General features: G+C 40.9%; 2 protein-coding genes across 2 annotated transcripts; one reads left to right on the top strand and one right to left on the bottom strand.

Annotated features, from left to right (window-relative positions):
• Nucleotides 1-552: 552 nt before the first annotated feature.
• LOC113036975 (uncharacterized) lies at nucleotides 553-13986 on the top strand. The gene is made up of 14 exons (XM_026193632.1): nucleotides 553-623; nucleotides 2916-3230; nucleotides 3436-3744; nucleotides 7039-7323; nucleotides 7410-7545; nucleotides 8342-8505; nucleotides 8591-8872; nucleotides 9004-9303; nucleotides 9401-9685; nucleotides 9766-9928; nucleotides 10833-10993; nucleotides 11152-11227; nucleotides 12805-12832; nucleotides 12939-13986. The coding sequence occupies exons 1-14, from the start codon at nucleotides 557-559 to the stop codon at nucleotides 13083-13085; spliced, it is 2718 nt and encodes a 905-aa protein (XP_026049417.1). The 5' UTR covers nucleotides 553-556; the 3' UTR covers nucleotides 13086-13986.
• A 340-nt stretch (nucleotides 13987-14326) lies between these two features.
• On the bottom strand, nucleotides 14327-20391 carry rrp8 (ribosomal RNA processing 8). Its single transcript, XM_026192123.1, has 8 exons — nucleotides 20191-20391; nucleotides 19955-20072; nucleotides 19573-19828; nucleotides 17312-18116; nucleotides 15580-15709; nucleotides 15388-15494; nucleotides 15207-15303; nucleotides 14327-14868 (listed from the first exon to the last, which is right to left on the bottom strand). Exons 2-8 carry the CDS (start codon nucleotides 20057-20059, stop codon nucleotides 14755-14757), a joined length of 1614 nt encoding a protein of 537 aa, XP_026047908.1. The 5' UTR covers nucleotides 20060-20072; nucleotides 20191-20391; the 3' UTR covers nucleotides 14327-14754.
• Nucleotides 20392-20557: the final 166 nt, after the last annotated feature.

Below are 20557 nucleotides of genomic sequence, written 5' to 3'. Positions count from 1 at the left end.
GTGGTAAATTATGCTGAGAAAGAGAAGAAAGAAGAAACATAAAACACACAGAGTCAAAGTGAATTAGAGGAGCATTATGCCACGAAACAATGACCAGAAGTGAGTGATTTCACAAACTGCAGGGCATGAATGATAGCGAGCTGTTTCGCAGACAGGCAGTCTCTGCAGGCCCCAGGCGGGATGGGATGCATAGCTTTACCACTTCCCAAGATACTGTGCTATATGAGGTGGCTGAGTAACTGAACAGACGCATCCTGTATAGCGATGCTGACAAAAACAGAACTGTAAGACATGTGCAAAACACACAAGAGAACACCTACTGTTGCAAACTGAAGAAGTTGCTTTTAAGTGTGTGTGTGTGTGTGTGTGTGTGTGTGTGTGTGTGTGTGTGTGTGTGTGTGTGTGTGTGTGTGTGTGTGTGTGGCTCACACAACTGAATATCAGCTGTAGAGGGTGTGTGCCATAAACCATAAACCACATAATACACACACCCTTTAAATACCATGTGCCCTGCATGCAGCTGGTCTATAGTTCTGCTTCAGTCAATGACACCACCATGGGATGCTCATGGCTGTTGATTTTGGGTCTTCTCTTACATGTTGCTCATTCTTTGGAAATTCTGGGTAAGTCTGCAGAGTTACAATCCATCTGTTGCAATCAGCTGTTTATGTGTTCATTTTACTGGACCTTAAGCTCTTGTTTAACCTGAGGCATTTATACCCAGCAGTGCTACTGGCTTTCCTTACTGATTAGTCCAACTATAATTACAAATGAGCAATAAAACTACACACTGGATGCATCACAAAGTTCTAAATAATACATTTTTCAGCAGCACATTCCTGATTGTATGTTTGTAATGTCAACCTGGCAGGCAACTCTTTATTAGGAATCATATGCGCTTCCTCGGTGTGACCACTGCATTTTTTTTACAGGCTTTTAAAACTAATATATGAGGTCTTTAACATTTGGGGAAAACCCTCTCCTGGCTGTACTTATTTAAAGATTCTTCCCTTTGATTTGGTGCAGTCCTTCATTCTGCAGAGTCACCGAGACTTCCAGCTGGAGATGAAAGTTTAAACGTGTGAAAGAGCTTCATTTTCTAAAGTCGAAAGTCTTTATTTGTTTACCACATCCCTAGTCTGCAGAGGAAGGTGTGCTTTGTGCCACTGGTGCATTGTTGCTGTCTGGTGAGAAAAAGAAGCCCCTGGGACTCAGGAAATATGATGCAGTAGAAGAATGTGTGATTTTTCTTTCACAGTTATTACTTAGTTTGTATCCTTAAGGTGTGCCTTCTCCATTCTTGGCTGACATTTATTTTGGCACTAACCTGCAAGGGCAAATGAATTACAAGCCCACCAGGCATAATTGAACTGATATAGCATATTTATTTCTCTTTCTTGCTTTCTCTTCCTCTTAAAAGGCTCTGGAGCCTCTCCACATTGTTTCCATTTGCTGTGATGTATAGTAAGACCAACAGCATTAACAGTGCTTGATGCAAACAGTTTAGACTGCAGCAGCCGGCTGCATATTAAGAGGTTTTCAATGAAGTAGTGCAGCAGTAAGCTGTCGTCATTTTACTCATCATGTACCTTAAGCTGAATAGAGGTTCTTGGCTCCAGCTGACTGGTAGAGCAAGCTGTGTCCTTAAGTGCACTTTGATGAAGTCTGGGGAGGAAGCAGAGAGAGAAGGGGACTTGGTATGCATTAAAGTCTGCACACTGTCCTCTCTGAGAGTGCTAAAACCTGCCAGCCTATATTAAATGCCCTCTCCTGTGAAATGCCCTAACTGTGGCTGATTTCTATAAGATCTGGGTGTGGATCTTATTTTGGATGGTTTTCATTTCATTAACATAATGGAGTCCTCCATCAGATACACAGGCAGGAGACAAGGCTGCATTTATTTATTACTGTCACTGTGTGCAAGTTAACCTCTTGTCTTTTGCTTTTTCTCTGTAAAAACAAATAATTTACCAGAATTTTACAAAGTGAAGACAATTAATTCGCTTAATCTTTTATTGATCTTTTATTTTAAAAAATATTATGATCCTAGGGTTTGGGGTTTCAGTTTAGGGCCTGTTAAATTCTGGGAATACTGTTTTAATTTCTTTATTATTCTAGACTGTGAGCTTTGCTTCTGGTGATATTATTATGAATGAGTCTTTAATTTCTGTGTTTATTTTATGGGTGACTTATAGTTTCCTCTGTCATCTTTCTGTGCCTGAGAGTCTTCTCCTCCCTGTTATTCTTTCTCTTTTGGCTACTTCCTTTGAGGTCTGGTTATCTTTCATGTGATGTATTAGTTTCACTTCCCGTCTCTGACTGTCTTCACCTGTGTTAATTACTTTTACCTGTGTCTCATTCTCATCCTGTTTTTCATTCTGCCGTCAGCCCTCGGTGTATAAGTAGTCCCGTCTTCATCATCGTCACATTCCCTGTGTATGCTTCCCTGTGTGTTGCCCTCTGAAACTCTTCATGTTCTCCTGTTTCCTCACTCCTTGTATTTTTGGATTTTCCTGTTGGATTGTGTTACTTTGTGGATTAAAAAAAGGAAGCTTGCTCGTTGTCGACGCAGTCTGCCTTCTCTGTTTCAAACTGAGCCTTAAACTTTTCATTTTCATCCAGTTTTCTTTTCAGTTACTTTTACTTGTAACAAATTAAATATAGTCTGTTTGTCTGTTTTAGCCTTATTTTTATACGATTTTATGTCTTTTTTTAATTGAGAAATGACTGAGGAGTTTATCACTACTGACCTAGTTAGTCTACCTCTTTGATCACAGTTTTACTTAACTAGCGACAGACAATAGGCTGAGTCAACACAACAAGTAGCATCTATCACCCTGTGCCCAGTCCTCTCATCAAACCCATTCCCCCTCAAGGCATTTCTGCTTTCTCAATGTTTTCTGATCTCTCATTAGGTTCGAGTGAAGAGCCTTTTGAGAGCATCACAGCAGTCCTGGGAAAGGACATGTATCTGAGCTGTATCTATCTGGGTGACGATCCTGTTGACAGCAGCGAGTGGAAACAACAGATCAGTTCAAAAAAAAAAAAGCGACTGGCAGGATTTATCAATGGGAGACCATTTCAAAGAGATAACTTTTCACTCCCAGTTTCTCTCACCAACCTCACAATTCAGATTAGGGTGACCGGTGTGGAAGTAGAAGGACAATACACCTGTGAGTTTGAATCACTTGAAGATACTTACACTGGCACTGTAATCGTCACTGTAGTAGGTAAGCTACGCCAATAACATGTGATTTCTTTTCTATAATCGACTCACCTCTGTGAGAACAAATAAGCCCGATGAAGTTGCCACAAACAGTTCTAAAATTAAAAGGTGTTAACTGATGCACCACCAGATTTTAATTAAACAGATGCATTATTATCCTGAGACATGCCTATGTCACTCAACGTGTTTATTTTTCAATTTGTTCACAGTTCAACCAGAAATCAACATCACTCTGAATGCAGAGACCATAAATGGGACTCACTATCAGTCTGTGTTATGCTCTGCCATCAATGGCAGGCCTGAGCCCCAGATCAGCTGGTTGGTGAATGGGTATCCTCCTTCAGATTTCCCCTTCATCGAGGTTGTGAATAACACCCTTCCTTCAAATGACACCTTCACCGTCAGCAGCGTCCTCCGCTTTCCCACCCACTTGCAGGAGGAGGACAACGTGACCTGTGTGGTTGAACACCGGACCCTCCCACAGCCCGCGGTCACCACAGTTAGGGTGGAAACCTACAGTAAGAGCATCAGAGTTGTTGTGTTTTTATGTCCCTGTTGCTAGGTGGTGACATATTGTGTTGCATTACCACTCATACTTTTGCAATCATGCATCATGACTCAGCATCTTGCAACACAATAACTTTCTCCTGCTGAGTTTTTACGCAGCCTGTTCCTTCTCACTCTGCTCCACATGCACAGTGACAGACCATAAATCACGTTGCACAGTGCTATGCATTCATGTGGGAATGCGCTCTTCCATTGAAGCTGAGTATATGGAAGCAAAAACGAAGCAACGACCCAGTAACTAATTAATAACAGTACTGTAATATGGTGCAGTGTACAGTTTAATGGCTCAAGTCTAGCAGGTCAAAAGATGCGCACCTGCATCTGTTGACCTGATGAAAATCCGACTGCATAACATTAAAGCTAAAAATCCAGCATCCCAGTTAATCACGATATTTTGTTTCATAGATTTCATCAAATCGTTAAAGCTGCTATAACCAATATCTTGATATAAAAAGCGCAGGACGGGGGGTCAAAGTAACGAGTCCGTACTTTACCTGACTCTGCAGTTCTTCCCAGGTCCACTGAGCATTTTAGCATTTGGGTCATGATATGGGGTTTTTTTTGTTGTTGTTTTTTTTAGGGCAGCACCTTTCTGTTTTATCCACAGCACTGCAGAGCTGCAGGAACATGTTGCATTTAGAGGGTGCAGTGCGGATGACCAATACGAGCAGAGCAGCACTCTGAGTTATTACAGAGCTGATAAAATGATAAGTTAGTTTTTCATGATTGTAAGTTAAAAACTTTAAAAAATATATTAAAAAATATATATATAAAATATAATCTTGGTCTATGAAAGCATAATAATAATAAAAAACATTTCTGATGAAAATATAGGCTAAACACACATACAGAAACCCCGAGCTCACAGGAAAGACAGATTAATACAGCAAACATCAATATAAAACCATCCACACTGTAATTTAGTGCACCTGCAAAGACTCACTCTTTAGCACAACCCTCATTGACACTGTTATAGAGTCAGTAATGATAATGAGCAACCACAAAGCAAACAAACATTATACCTCAGCAACTTTGCACTGACTGTCATGAAAGCGTGGTTACCATGACGAGACCCCTCACACTGTCAGTATTCACAGGCAAAGGCAGGACGTCGGATCATTAACTACACCTAGATGCTTTAGCTCTACTGGTATTGGACCAAAGCAGGAAAGATTTCTCATACTATAAAAGTTTTCTTTCACTCAGGATGAAAAATTTCACCATGTCATGTACATGTCATTGCTAACTTAATAAATCTTAGCTCCTTGCGCTCTTCCCAGCAAATAAATACCCTTAGTACATGGACTGTCGTCATATGTAGTGTAGGAACAGCTGCTGAATCCGATGATCTGCCATCCATCTGTTTACAATGATGGTGGTGATCACACTGATCAGAGACATGACAAGCTCGAAGCAACCTAAACCTGCTTTTTCCACTTCAAATCCTAACATAGAAAGATAAAAGCTAAATGCATTTAATTTTTATTCAGTAAGACTTAAAATTACAGATTTTCATGTGGTCATAGAGCAGGGGAGCTGTGGGCCATTTTTGCCTGACTTTTACACCCAAATCAGATCTACGTCATAACTTCATAACTACGTCATAACTACGTCCTACTTCATAACTTATCCCATAACCAGAACTCCGTCACAACAACTTGAATTACACAGCAGGTTGTGGTGTAGAGATAAAATGAGTTTCTGATTACTACATATGAACACAGAAGTCTAAATGAAGCTGTATGTCGATCAGCATATTTTTGCATCTATATTAGTGGCCCTTGCTGGCTATTTAAAACACCATGTAGTCCATGAATTTCACTCACCGAAGATGCAAATTCAAAAATGAATCACACAAATTTAAAGTGAAAACACAAGAAAACAGTCAGTATAATATGGTGGTGGTAGTGTGATGATCTGGGGCTGTTTTGCTGCGTCAGAATCTGGAACTTGCTGTGGTAAATGACCACATTCATTCACCACAGAATGTCGGGCCATCTGCTTGTGACCTCAAGCTGAAGTGCACTTGGGTTCTGCAGTAGGACAATGATTCAAAACAAACGAGGTCCACCTTTGAAGATCTTAAGAAAAACAAAATGAAGACTTTGGAGTGGCCTAGTCAAAGTCCTGACCTGAATCCGATTGAGATGCCTTGGCATGATCTTAAAAAGGCAGTTCATGCTTGAAAACCCTCCAACGTGGCTGAATTAGAACAATTTTGCAATGATGGGAGGGTCAAATTTCCTGCACATGGCTGTAAAAGACTCATTGCCAGTTATGACAAATGCTTGATCTTAGTTGTTGCTGTTAAGTGTGGCCCAATCAGTTAGGTTTAGGTTTAGGGGGTAATTAGTTTTTCACACATGGACGTGTAGTTCTGGATTGTTTTTCCCCTTAATAATAAAAACTTCATTTAGAAACTGCATTTTGTGTTTACTTGTATTATTTTTGTTTGATGATCTGATTGAAGTGTGAAAAACATACAAAAAGTAGGCGATCGGGAATCAGGGGCCAAGCACTTTTTTACACCACTGTATATGTTTGGTAATAAAGCTTTAAATGCTCTCTTCATACAATCATACTAATATGTACAGCATTACAGCCTCTTACTGCTCTTTCAGTGGCAGACCTAGTAACAGTCCTATTAACGTAAGCCACACCACCCAGTTCATTTGTCCATAATACATTTCCACTTCACTGAAGCACAGCAGCTTAGGTAATTTTCAAACTGCAGTGGTTAAATGCAGACATAACTTTATGTGTAAACAGATTGAACTTTTTTTAAAGCCAAAGAGCATTAACTCACTCCAAATGTGTGCACACCCCTGTCCAGCACCCAATTTATTATGAGGTGTTAACCCACTTGCTCATTAGAGGCATTTGACTGTTGCGTAACACCAAAACTTTTACGTATTTGATAATAGACTCTGATCTATGCTGATTCCTCGTATTAAAGCCTGCGGTTCTCTCAGCTTTGGTTGGGTAGCAGCTGGGCCAGACATCTGCTCTCAGCTGCAGCTCAGCCAACAGATGGGACAGGTGATAAGCCTAAGTCAGCACTCTCCAAACCCAAGCAGAAGCTCCTCATGGCGTGTGTTTAGCTAACATTCAGCTCATCCGGCCCCAGCTTCCTATTTAACCAAAACACCCTGAGCCTCTACTTGCTATCTGACTTTTTAATTTGCTGGAAAAAACATTAGAGCTTGTGAAAAATAACTCTTCTCGCCCTTCTTCCTGCTCTGCAGCAAGGCCAAATGTGACTATTAAAGCAGAGATGGTACACCAAGAAGACGGAAATGATTTCTGGGTGGTCTCTTGCATTTCATCTGGAGGGAGACCTGACACTGACATCTCTTTGGCTTTGAACACGGCTGAAGAGCTGGCGAGAGAGAACGACACAGACTCAGACATACAGAGAGTCTCAGTCCGCCTCCCCGTAACAGAATACGGGGGTCACAACATCACTTGTGTGTTTGACCATCCTAAATTTACACAAAAGGAGTCACAAGCCCTAACACTGCCAGTTTTCTGTGAGTACAATCAGTGTTGAATAAACTGCTAATGCTCAAGAGGTAACAGAGGAACAGAGTTTGTTTTTGTTTTTTTAAATCTACAGATTTGGCTCCAGGTCAGTTGTACTCAGACTTGGAAGGGAACAGCAATGACGTGGAGCTGCAGGAAGAGGAGACTGAAGCTGTTATCAGACTCGAGGTCGAAGGGAACGTGCCACGCTACAATGTTACCTGCAAAAAGTAGGAAATATTTGGTGTCAAAGGACTACTACATCAATTTCATATATTATAGAAGCGTTCGAACTCTAAAAATGATAATTATAACAGACAGACTGCGTTATGAGCTGGCATGATGATGAAATTCATCATGTTAGGGAAGGTTAAGGTTGAGAATCTGATACAAAGTAGGTCCACTCCATTATTGTGCACAAATAATGGAAAATAATGTGCAAGACAGATAAAAATGACTTATTAAAAAAGTATGGGGAAATTGCCCATTAATGACAAAATAAGAAGTATATTCATCAGTAAGTGCTCGTACTGTGTTTGATTTCCCTATTTTACCGTATTAGGTGCAGTTGTTCAACTGTGAATCAGTGCAAATATCTAATCAGCAACTGAGTGAATTTAGGTCATGGTCGAGTAACCTGCAAAGAAACATTTGTTGGTGCTGGATGGGCTGGTTCAGATATTTGGGAAACTAACCACATAACCAAAAGAAAAGGAGCAAAAATGAACAGTACCTGCAAAAATAATATGCTTTTACAAAAATAAAAACAAGATTCAGTCACACTTTTTTCATGTATATATACAGAGAAAGAATATACACATCCTCCACAGGATATGTAGGTAGTTTCAGTGGTGGCATATTTGGTGGCATAAAAACCACAAGTGACTGTAAGCAGGAACCATATTTAGATACATTTTCTGATTCAAATGTTTATTTATTCAAGCTTTGTTTTCCTTTTCTATTCTTATATTAAGACAAATGAAAACATTTCTGAATTCCTGCATATTTTGCATATTTGCCCTCCAGAGATGATGGCCCCTTGCCTGAGAGTGTGAAGCTGGTGGACAAGAGCCTGAGACTCCAGGGCCCTGTGGATCTTCAACACGCTGGTCTTTACAAATGCACCTTCTCTTATCAGCACCTTACAGCAGTGCTGCGGTTCAATGTCACTGTTAAACCTATACAACAAGGTAGGTGAAACTCTGCTTTGACCTTCTCTATCATCTGACTATGAAATATTGATGTGAACTCTTCTCTCTATACGTTTCCCATCAGTTCCTCCTACAATACGAGTTGATTTGCGGACTGAAGATGGACGCAGAGTGATTGAGTGCTCAGCAGATGATGCTGTTCCTGCAGCCAACATGTCCTGGCTTCTACCAGAGGGTGTGTCTGAAGACTTTTGGTTCAACTCCACTTCTCATAATGGAAGCCACTCTGTCAGGGGGTTTGTACTCCTCCCTCCCTGCTTGCCTTGGGAGCTCACTGCAGAGTGTGTGATAAATCACCCAGCATTTGAAAAACCAGAGAACAGAAGCATAACACTCCCTCTTTGTGGTATGTTCAGCAAATCAACCAACCAACCCTAATTTCTTATCAGTAGCGGATATATGTGGCCATAGATTAAATTTTTTTCATCAAGTGGAAGCCCTCCACTTCCTGTTGTTTAACTTCTCTTTCCTGCACAGCTCACCCTAACATCACCGTCAACACCAGCACTGAGTGGAGACAAGGTCTGAAGTACACAAAGGTGCAATGCTCTGTGGACAGCGCCCCTCCGGCAGCAGTTATAACCTGGCACGTAAGGAACACCAACAACAGCATCGATAGCCTGGTGGAGACCAAACAGCAGGCTGATGGTCTGGTATTTGCTCGCAGCTCTGTGCACTTCCTGTCCTCTCTCTATGCCGGTCAGAATTTGACTTGCATAGTAAAGCATCCGAGCCTGGAGGCAGAAGAGGAAAGAATAATAAACATCCCCATGCACAGTACGCTAGTCATTTCTTAGAAATATTACCTTCTATGACACAGACAACCTCACGCGGTTGCTCATCCCCTTCCTGACACCCCCCTTTTCTTTTTCAGAAGCCCCCCTGCTGAGCGCATCTGTGGTGAGACAACAAGACTCTCATCTCTGGCTGGCAGTGTGCGAGTGCACAGGGGAGTGTTTCGAGACAAACCTTGCATGGGACCTTCCCGAAAAAAATGAAAGGCAAACCTCTGTGCACTCAGAATATGAAAGAAACTCAATGAATCTCAGGGCGACTTATGAATTTCCGCTGAACCGTCATGAGGGGCAAAACCTGACTTGTGTGTACCATTTTGAACCAGGGGTCACACAGAGAAGGACTGTTCATATGCCCAGATACTGTAAGAGCAACAGAAACAATACTCGATTGAACACTGACGCACAAAGTTCATCTTAAATATTTCTACTGTTTTTTTGCCAGATATCTCTTCTCTGAGAGTCCTGAACTTCACGACTCCTCTGCAAAGCCGCTACAGCGATCAACCTGTTGTATACAGACTGTCCCTCGACAAGAATCGTCACAACCAGAAAATACTGCTCGAAATTGAAGGCAACGTGCCAGAGTACGAGCTCAGCTGTAAGAGGTGCTGTATCCGGTGTTTCAAACCACCTGTTCACAATGAGGAAGCTGAACATAGTGCACTGCACAAAAATCTGTGCTCCCACAATTAAGAAGTAGCTCTCTGAAAATATCAGTTGAGTTATTTACATAAAGAGCTTAGTGCAATAGCCAACAACAGCAAGGAGACAGTTTAACTTTGCTTTATCTGGGAGCAGGCAAACAACTAAAAACAGCACCTTTAGTACCAGGTGCATTAACTTTCCTACTGTTGTCAAAAAAACAGTAGCCTGTCCAATTATAGTCTCAGCTGGCAGGAGGTATATCTGTTATCTACCACCTAATCATGATCAGGAAGTTCCTGTGAACACACAAAATTGAGTGTTCCCACAGTAGTAGAGGAAGTAGAAGAAGCAACACATTGTCATAGAGCACGATTTATTAGGGGGTATTTTACCGTTTAAATAAAGGCAAATAATTACCCTGGTTCTGTCCATTTGTACATTTTTTGTTGATTTTTTGTAACCACGTGTGAACAACTTTTGTAATGCAGAGTAATGTGCAGAGATTTCTTAACCAACTTTCCACCTGTTTTCAGTCTTTCAGATGATTTTACCAGCTAAGAAATGATCTGGCATGTAATGTCTATAATGGAAACTTCTACACTTTTGGTTTTGTTTTGGGGTTTTTGGCACAATGTGAAGCGTTAAAGTGAGCTTTAGGGATAGTGGTGCAGAGCCAGCTTAGCTCTTTCCCTGCTTCCACTCTGTAAGCAAAGTTAAGCCAGTTACCTACAGCCTCCTATTTACTGTACAGACATTAGAGTGATTAGAGTTTTATTTTTAACCCTCAGAAATACAGCACATGGCTATATTTCCCCAAAAATGTCACTTAAAGAGAAACTCAGTTGTAAATCCCTGGTATTTCAGGAGTGATGGCTCATTTGTGCAAACGGAGGGATCTGCGATGATCTTCCAGTCAGAGCTTGCAGAGCTGAACAAAGGCCTGTACACCTGCTGGGCATCCTTCTGTCACCACACTGCTACAGTCAGCTTTCAGGTGGAAGTCACAACTAGGCTTGAACAGCTCGGTACGTGTCTGCCATGATGGGCTTTTGCACTCAGAGGAACATGACACAACAGAGAGCTCCTGATAATATCGGCATGCTTACGTGCGTAACCAGTTTCACTGTGAGGTTTTCTGAGATGTTTAGCTGATATCAGTTTCTTTGTGTGCTTTGTGTTGCAGCTCTCACATCCATGATTTGCATCTCTTCAGCATTAGCCCTCGTTCTTATCTCTGTCATCATCCTCTGTGTGTGCTGGTGAGTTAAGCGCTTCCACAGGTGACAAACAGCAACTCGGCAGGTGATGCGCTGACGGGCAAATGAGGGCAATGTTGCCGATGGCACAGAGTGTACAGAGAGTACTAGACAAACAGGATGTGTGGATCGTTAACCCAACTAACCAAAACCCCAGTACCAAGCTGTTATTCACAAACAGGAAGTAATGTGGCTGAAGCAGACAGGTGCCTCTGCCACCACAGCCCTGCTTGCAGACAGGTAGAGGCTGTTAGGCAGTCAGAAAAACAGATTTATTTTCCAGTTTCCTGTTCTGGCTTTTAGCGGTGTTACTTCTGGCAATTTGTGCAGCAGACTGCTGTTCGCTGGCCAATTATCATCACCGACACTTTGCAAAAGGGAAGGTGAAATGTGCAGAAGGTCCACATGTTCGGAAGTTATTAGTATAATAAAATTCAAGTTGCCATTCACCAGTGGAAAAAAATCCACAAATTCATCTCTTAATCCTGTTGCTGTTGGAGAAAGAGTCACATCTTTTAGTACTGATGTGGGATATCTTTCACAGTCCTAGAACTGTTAATGGTTTCTGCCTCCAGAAGCTTCCACATTTCCACATTCACTGCCAAATCTAACTTCTCACAAGAATGTCTGTCAGGATCAGATCAAGCCCCGCTGTGAATAGAGCTGCACAAGAGTGGTTTACAGGTTATTTCAATACGCCTGTCACTCTGACCGGAACATTTGGTGAAGGTGCCATTGGCTGACGGAGTCTAGGCACGTTATCGCATGCTCCAGTGGGAGGGTCCTGTCAAGTTAATTTGGGAAGGTCAGGCACCCAGTGAACAACAAGAAAACATGACTCCCCACAGAGGAAAGTTATTTTGGGACTAATGTCAACCCCCCACTCCTCTTTCCCTCATCTCCAGTGCTGCATGAGGACATTTTTTTTGTCAGCAGCAGGACATCACTGGGTTTGTGTCACTGAGGTCGCAGTGTACAAAGTGAGCGTCTGCTTTTGACACCAGAGATCAATGATGAAGGCTTGGGTCACCACTCGTATTCATTGATATTCCCGTCACATATAATGCATTCACCTCTGCAGCTTGCTTATTTGAATTGACTCGGTGTGGCCAGTTATGTCACAGTGCCATCTAGTGGTGAAATCTCTCAAAAAATTTTTAAAACGGGTTTATTTAAATTGAACTGAATAATTGTCTTTGGTTCACCAAGTCACAAATCAATTTATATAAAAAAATACTGATAGTCATCAAGAGTCATTCATTCATATACATACATAAAACATTAGCAAAACTACAGAAATCACATCACAGCATCTTGTTATTCACTATACTAATTGGATTTGGCACAAAATGCATCCTATAATGTTGTCCTGGGGCCATTTGATCAAATCTGATTAAAGAGGGCGTTCTTAGTCAGCAATAGACTGAGCTCTCTGTAAGGCAGTAGTGTGATACAGTTTATCTAATGAGATTTTTCCAGCTGTTCTGACAATCTTGTCCAGTTTGTTCCTGTTTGCCACAGTCAGGTTGCCATACCAGACTGAGATAATTCACCATCAACCTCTGTTTTTTGTTTTATAGTCAAAGAAACAGCAGGAAAGAGCACAAGGTACATTTAAATATGATAATTTTCTCCAGCTTTGCTAAGTGTCTCAAATCCAAAACTAAATTGAACTCTTTTCCTCCGTATCTCCATCTGTCTCCGTATAATTCAGGAGGAGTATCTCTCAGCCTTGACATCCCTCATGCAGGACCCCGGCTCCCCTGAGGTGAAAAAGCCAGCAGTAACAGAAAAAGACAGCAAAGAGGGCACTCCTATGGTCAATTACTCCATAGTCATTGACGTCAAGAGTACAGTGTGAAGACAACAATGCTTTGTGGGGCTTTTTAAACCACATCCAGTTGTGCACAAACTAGGTGTGGCATCTTAGTGGAACTGTAGCACTCTTTTTTTCCAAGTGTTTTGTTTTTCTGTAGCATTGAAGTAAAAAACTGTGTATGTATATATCCTGAATAATGTGAGATTTTGAGCAGATTAGCATTGATGACTTTACTGTTTAAACTAAAGACTGTATAAAGGATGTACGTAGTCACCCCTTGATACTAGACTCCACATTCTGAAGCCTCTGTGCTTTTTGAGCCATGACCTCACATATTTGTACTAGAGGGTGGAGTGTTAACAAACTATTCATATTCATAAATTGTAATATATCTGGTAATTAGCAGTAAGTCACAGACTAATAAAATACTCATTAGGCCATAATACTAGACTCCTGCAGGAGACACAAACCCCTATGGGAAAATTAAAGCACCTGCCCTAGAGAACAAGGGGGCAGCTAATAGTATCTTTTTATCAGGCCATAATACTAGACAGCACAAAAAGTCCAGTTCTGTGACAGAACAGGTTACAACTATGTCTGCAGACCCACACAACGTAATAAGATGGATGACTTATTTAAAATGATTAAATACCAAATTAAATACAAAATGCATCCACCCTTGAGTTGTTATGAAAGGGAAAAGCATCCATAGAAATCAAAACTGTTTTTCTTTTTCACCATCCTGTAAATATTTCAACATGAGTCACTCACTTTTGAAGCACTTAGGAACTGCAGTTTGGGGCACCTGCCGGCTTTTTTATTCAAATGCATAAAATTTGCACTTTTAGAAAAAAACTAAATCTTACTTGAATTTTTCATTATTACAGTTTCTTTTCAGATGTATATTTTTTTTGATCTGTCAATAAAGTGATTCCAAAGTAAATATCTTTCATCTTTAACTTCTTAGTTTTAACAAACTCATTACAAGCACAGCAAACAGTCCCACATACTGATGACTGTCACACTGCTCCAACATGAAAAAAGTCCTTCTAGTGTCTTTGCAATGCTTAATTAGTCAGGACCATCTGCTACGACAAAAGGAGTGAAGCTATAAATACATTTCTGTACTATGTGTGATTCAGATGTAAATAGACTGAACTGCAGCTTCTCTGCAGCACTGTTGTGGAAAATAATTATGGAGTCAGTTGTTTGTTCATATAGAGTAATTGTAATAGGGTTAGGGAACGACATGTTGGGTCTGAAGCATCACAGACATCACACAGTTATTTTTAAAAGTTTATATTTTTAAAGACTTTTAAAGGTTTTCCCACAGCAATTGTAGCACTTACAGAGTTGTCTTTCTGTCACCAAGCAGCCTCGAGTTTCATTTTTGATTTTGTACCCAACGCAGTGACTTACTCCAGGACTGTAAAAACATTTCTTATTTACAGTATTTGAGTAAACAATACAATCAATGATCTGTGCATTGTGTGATGAGAAAATGTGCGTCCATGTTGATACTGATGATAAAGACTAACAGACCTCTGTTACATGAAAAAAAAATCACGTATCTATAACAAAATGCAAAAGGAATAATCAAAAATATACCAAAAAATATGATACATTTAAGTGTATATTAACTGTGACCCCGTGAAGCATTGTCCAGTTATGTACTGATGCACAGAGAAGTTTATGAATTCCTATTACATCTTCATCTCTTCTTGTAAAGACAAGGCTTCAACTGTAGTCCAACTTTCTTCAGATTTTCTGGAGCCTTTCCCGTCTTCGCAAATTCAAAGGAGTAGAAATGACTATTTTCTGTGTCCTGAAAGGAAGAAAAAGACAAAATAACAGTAATTCTAGCAGACAAACATGAATGTTTAAGCTATTACTCATCACGTGGTCCAAGTGTTCTTCAGACTCAGTTGTTTAGACGACATTGATCTACTTGTGACAAATTTATTAAGCATTTTTCAGCAACAGGCTCTTAAAAAGGACGACGACAAAAGAAAGAAAATACACCTGAACACAGTAAATATTATATATTTACATGTTTAATTCAGACTTTCATCTTATAACTGTGACATGCTTTAATTTTTTAAAGAAGGAAGAAGTACTTGTTTTCCTGTAAACATGGTCGCAAGCATCACCCCTTTTTCTCACCTTCGACACCATCTTGAATCCAAGACTTGACAGTGCAGTGATGAAGTTTCGCACGTTGTCGAATCTGCTTGCCACTTCTGCTATTTTAAGGACTCCTCTGCAACAAAGGTGCCAAAAAATAATGAGAAACACAGTGTGTGCACGACATTAAACACATGCATATGCAGAATCCTTGTCACACCTCTTTTTTAGCACTCGATTGGCCTCTGCTAAAAAGTCCGCCAGATTGGTCCCCATGAGGGACAGGCAAAACACAGCGAGGTCCACAGAGGCGTCATTAAGAGGCACCTGCAGACACGGGGCGTTTCATTTTAGTTCCATTTTACGACAATCGCAGTGCAATTGTGTCTGTATTTTGCAGAAAGACACTCACGTGGGCCATGTCACAGACCGTAACCAGCTCACAGGTGGCTGCCAGGTCAAAGCTATGAACTTTGTTCTTCACGCTGCGCGCTATTTTACAGTCACCACAACCAAAGTCGGCAACCACGAGAGAGGAAGGTCTGCAAAAAGAAAACAGTACAGTAGATGTGTTTCTTTTAGTTAGAACTGTTGTCTTCTGACAAACCGCTGATGTTAACGAGGCAAACTTCTCACAGCAGCAAAACCAGGCATCGATTAAACACCCACAGTGCAAAATTATCAGCTGCGTGAGTCCTCGCTGTCGAGAGTGTGCAGCAGAGTAATGTCTTCTGTTTACCGTTTACAGCAGATAAATGATGTCAGCATCCAGAGTTCTACATGAAGAATTCCTTCTTACTCTTGAGATGAGCAGAGACGGTCTGGAAATGTTTTGGGAAAAGTCTGAAAGTAACAGTGTACACAGCACACCGTGCTTTCTGCTCAAAATATGATGAATCGTTCAGATGTTGAGCTGAGGTGATTAAGAATCTCCTGTCTTAAGCAGTTTTACACATGCACTGCAAACATTGAACTTTTTCCAGACATTACCAAACACAAGTGCGTGTGAGAACACAAACGTTTGAAGCAAATGAAGCAGATGTGATCTCTGTTGCAGGTGAATTTATGGTGAGCCAGTGGGTGTCCCAACCCCACTGCATGCTCTATGCAGACAGGAACCCAACTGAGGATTTCCATTAGTGTGAATATGATGCCTAATAATGACAGAAACCCCTCCCTATTCTCTTTTTTATATATGCACAATGTCACATTGTTTAATGGCACACAGCTCTGTGAAAATCGTAGCCTTGCTGTCCAGTCCTTGTGCTTAAGATGGTTTGCAATTCAGAAGAAAGATGTTTTAAAGGGAAAGGAGATAAAATAGTTTGTTTAGACAGGTGACGAACAGAGGGGCTTAAATCAAAAGTATTATTTTGAAGGGTGAATCAGGCAAAGCAACTCTAGTAAAGTCCAAGAAAAAGTATGGAGGTGGAAATGAGCATCAAAGACCCACTTTAAAGATCATCCTGTGATGAAAAGATCTTAAAGCACAATTCCATCAGTGCACAGTTTGACAAACCAACCTATTCGGTCAGACAACACACTGCAGTGCAGACATTTAAGATTTAATTTTAAACCTTTTGTGCTCAGAGGTCCTGTTCAGCTTTCTGGAGCTTTTCCCTGCCTCCAAGGGACTTTTTCATCACATGAACTTGTCTTAAAGAGGTGGGCTTTGTTATCATCAGGTTAATTGTTTCTGTTTGAAACGCTGCCCAAGGATTGTTATAGCAAAGCCATTATCAGGCGGTCTCACACTTTCTTGACCAGAGAGCACTTTAAGTGGTCTGTGCTCCAACCCCCTATTCAATTAATGCTAAAGCAGTTTAAATAAATGGATATTCCCAGCTGTGCTCTTTGGAACTATTTGTATTCTAAAACATTTCAGTGTTTATACTTCATGGATATATTACCTGATTGTTTCACAGTCATATCACAGCTTCTACTGGCCCAAAGGTTAAAAGGGTGGGAGTAAAGAACACAATGTGCTTGTTTGTGTTGCTGGTGTAAATGTGTATGCCAGCTATAGGCATACACATTTGAAAAATTTGGCACAATTTTATAAATTTGTAATCATGAAGATTCCTTGGTTGTGGGCAAAATTCTATTTCATGCATTAACATCACAGAAAATTGAAGGCTTCTCACTTTTTCTGAATATAAGAGATGATGGCGTCCACTGGATTGGCGGGCCACCTCTGAACCTGAGCCGTGTAACCTTTGTGGTAGATCCAGAAAGCCTGTGGGTCCTGCTTGAACATACGCTTCGCCTCGCCGCTGGACGTGCTGTACAAAACTTCGTTAATGTAGCGGAAACGAGCGGCCTCCAACCGCTGCTCCATCCGGGACCTGAGGGAGGCAGAGCGGTCTTGTTTCACCTCTTCCTCTGACTCTGCTGGCTTATCTTCCTGCTCTGCAGGAGTCTCGTGGTGCTCTGTCTCCTCGCTGTGCAGCATCCTCTGCAGCTTCTGTCTTTTCAGACTCTGAGCTTTGCTCTGCTCAGGTTTCAGTCTTTTCATGGGGAACTGCTGCTGATTAACTTTAATCTCCACTGCAGGTTCACGTGTTTTCTGTTCTGATCCATCAGCAGAAGATTCAGGCACACATTTCTGAACTGGGACACACTTTGTTTCCTTCTCATTACTCGCCTCCTCAGGGTGTTTCTCATTTTTCTTTTTTTGATTGTTTTTGCCAGTGTTGCTGTTGCTATGTGAATCAGGTTTAACTACTTCCTTTAGTTCATGTTTACCCACAGACTTTACTTTATTTACTTCCTCCTCAGGCTGTTTCTGGCGGTATTTATTTTTACATTTCCTCTTGTTCTTCATTTTGTTTTTCCACTGTTTTCTGCCAATCTTTTCTGTGTTCTGTGGATCGTTTACATTCATCAGCAATTCAGTCATTTCTTTATTCTTCTCCTCCCCTGAAGATGTGCCATTTGCCTTTGAAGATCCTTTTGGAAGAAAACAAAAAAACAGTTTAGTCAATATTTTACACTCAGGAAAGATTGAGGCTGGTACTACGTACTATGCAAAAGTCTTCAGTGACCCCTAATTTCTTTAAGTTTTTCTTCCAAGGAGCCAGACTTTTGCAATGATGTAGTGATCTTGAGCAATAGTTCTCCAGGCTTTCTGAAAGACTTAAGTCTTAAGTTTTTCTTTGGACATTGGCTGCTTCTTCACTCATTTCTATCCTTCCACCTGACCTTTTTCAGGGCAAAGAAAGACATCTAACACAACTAATTTTGAATTGTTACTTGCAGCCTGTTGCAAGAGCATAATTTATCCCCATTTATTGAATTGAATCTACAAAGAAATGCCAAAGATAACACAGATTGACAGATATAAAATAGTATTTTTGCACCACAATGGAGAAGCATTGAGAAGGTCAGAAGGTGTTGCACTGTGTCTATTTGGCTCTAGAGAAAGCATATAGTATGGACAGATGGACAGAAGTATATGAAGATGTCCAGGACATGAATGAGGACACAGAGACTGTGGTGGGGTGTGCGGTAAGAGGCACAGATAGGTTTAATGTGGTGACTGGATTACATCTGACTCCCTTTTTGTTTCCAGTGGTGAAAGATGAGTTTAGGCAGGATTCTCATGGACAATGGTGTTTTCAGATAACACTGTGATCTGTAGTGAGAGTGTGTGGAAGAGAGCCCGGAGAGGTGGAGGACAGAATACATGTGTGTGAATGAGAGGGGGACATGTGTAACAGTGAAGATGCAAGAAATAGAGGTCATGAAGGTGGACAAGTTAAAAGACCAGGGCAAGATCATCAAAAACAACAGATAATTAGCAGAGAGTGCAGGCTGGGTAGAGACGAGTGACAGAAGGACAGCCTGAAACGTGAAAGGGAAATTTTTTAAGATGGTAGTGAGACCTGCTGTGATGTAGAGTTTTAAGACAAAAACATAAGAGGCATACCTGGATGTGGCAGAGTTGAAGATGCTAAGATTTTCACTGGGAGTGACAAAGTTAGACAGGATTAGATATGAGCATGCTGAGCAGTTTAGAGATAGAGTTAGAGAGGCAAGGCAAGGCTGAGATGGTTTGGACATGTGCAGAGGAGGGATGCTGGACATATTGGACAAATGATGCTGAAGATGGAACTCCCAGGCAGGAGAAAAAGAGGAAGAACTCAGAGGACATGCAGAGGGTTGGTTGACAGTGGAAGATGCTAGGGACAGGGTGAGATGGAAACAAATGGCCTGCAGTGGCGACCTCTAAATAGATGAACTAATTTCTCATTTTCTTAAAAAAATACAAAGAAATGAGATGTGATTCAAGACTTTGCACAATACTGTACATCCAAACACTCCAATTACAGATGCTGGATTAAAAACTCTAATGTGGCAAACCACTGTGTCAGATTTCTAAGCTTATAACCAGCTAATTACTCACCAGCTTTATTGTTTTTCTTCCTCTTTTTTGGTGCAGGTTTCTCCTCCTTTAAGATCTGGTCTGTGTTCTCTTGCTGCTCCTCTGTTTTTTCTGCAAGTTTTCTCTTTTTTCTTCTCTTCTTCTTTGTCCTAATGTTTGATGGAGCTTCTTCGGAGTCTTCATCACTGTCCTGTTTATGGTTGTCGCTCTTCCACTCTGGTACTGACCCCAGAGTCTTCAGTGTCCGCATCAGGCTGCTTTTACCCACAACCCTGGGCTGATCAGAGGATCACAGCAGGTTGAATAATATATTTTTAAAACGAGTAGCGACTACCATAAGTAGAAACATAGTAATGCTTTGCGAGAATAAAAAGTTTTCCGTAAGCGCAAAAGAAACACGTACCTTCACATTGATGCCACTGCTTGTCTTCTTGGTGTTACTGAGGGCAGGTTTACTCAAGATCTGACCCTCTTCTTCATCATTCCAGTCTTCATCCTCGTTAAACATGTTTCTGTGTGTCCTTTTAGAAAAACGCACACCTTTGTAAACCGCTACTGGAGATGAAAAACTCTTTCGAGCGCACTTCTTTGCTATCAGAGAGCAAACCTATAGTCCTATATGATGTCTGAACTACTCACGAGTTTGTTTCTCAGGCAGCAAAACGAGTTGATTTACGTGTCAGAGGAACTCTTCCCGCTGTTTGCATGAAACCTTTTTATCTAATGAACGTGTAACTACACGTAATACCTAAAAGAAATAAAGTTATTCTCAAGCAAAAGCCACGTTGGTTCAGTGTCATGCGCGTCAGGGGAGCAAAACAGAGTTACGGGCGCACATAACTGACGTAAGCACACCGGAGATATCTGGGAAATGGCGTTTTCCGTGATGACGTGGATAAACATTCAGCTTCTCTTAATTTTAAGGATTTTAAGTTGTATTAATAAAAACAACTTAAAAATAGTTAAAATAAAAATGCAACTCTTCAGTGGCTCCAACGATTTTCAA

The sequence above is a fragment of the Astatotilapia calliptera genome, chromosome 14, assembly GCF_900246225.1.
Source record: "Astatotilapia calliptera chromosome 14, fAstCal1.2, whole genome shotgun sequence".
In the NCBI taxonomy this organism is placed as follows: Eukaryota; Metazoa; Chordata; class Actinopteri; order Cichliformes; family Cichlidae; genus Astatotilapia; species Astatotilapia calliptera.
The sequence above is the reverse complement of the archived record's forward strand: the minus strand, read 5'-3'. Positions and strand labels throughout refer to the sequence as shown.

Bases quoted from the DNA above. Each gene is read 5' to 3' on its own strand.
- rrp8 (XM_026192123.1), bottom strand. From the start codon at position 20,059: ATGTTTAACGAGGATGAAGACTGGAATGATGAAGAAGAGGGTCAGATC. The intron at 15,710-17,311 runs GTGAGAAGCCTT...TTCTTTTTGCAG, and splicing joins ATCTCTTATATTCAGAAAAA to ACCTTCCTCTCTCGTGGTTG. The intron at 14,869-15,206 runs GTGAGAAAAAGG...TCTTCCTTTCAG, and splicing joins GATTCAAGATGGTGTCGAAG to GACACAGAAAATAGTCATTT.
- LOC113036975 (XM_026193632.1), top strand. From the start codon at position 557: ATGGGATGCTCATGGCTGTTGATTTTGGGTCTTCTCTTACATGTTGCT. The intron at 3,231-3,435 runs GTAAGCTACGCC...ATTTGTTCACAG, and splicing joins TGTAATCGTCACTGTAGTAG to TTCAACCAGAAATCAACATC. The intron at 9,929-10,832 runs GTGCTGTATCCG...CTGGTATTTCAG, and splicing joins TACGAGCTCAGCTGTAAGAG to GAGTGATGGCTCATTTGTGC.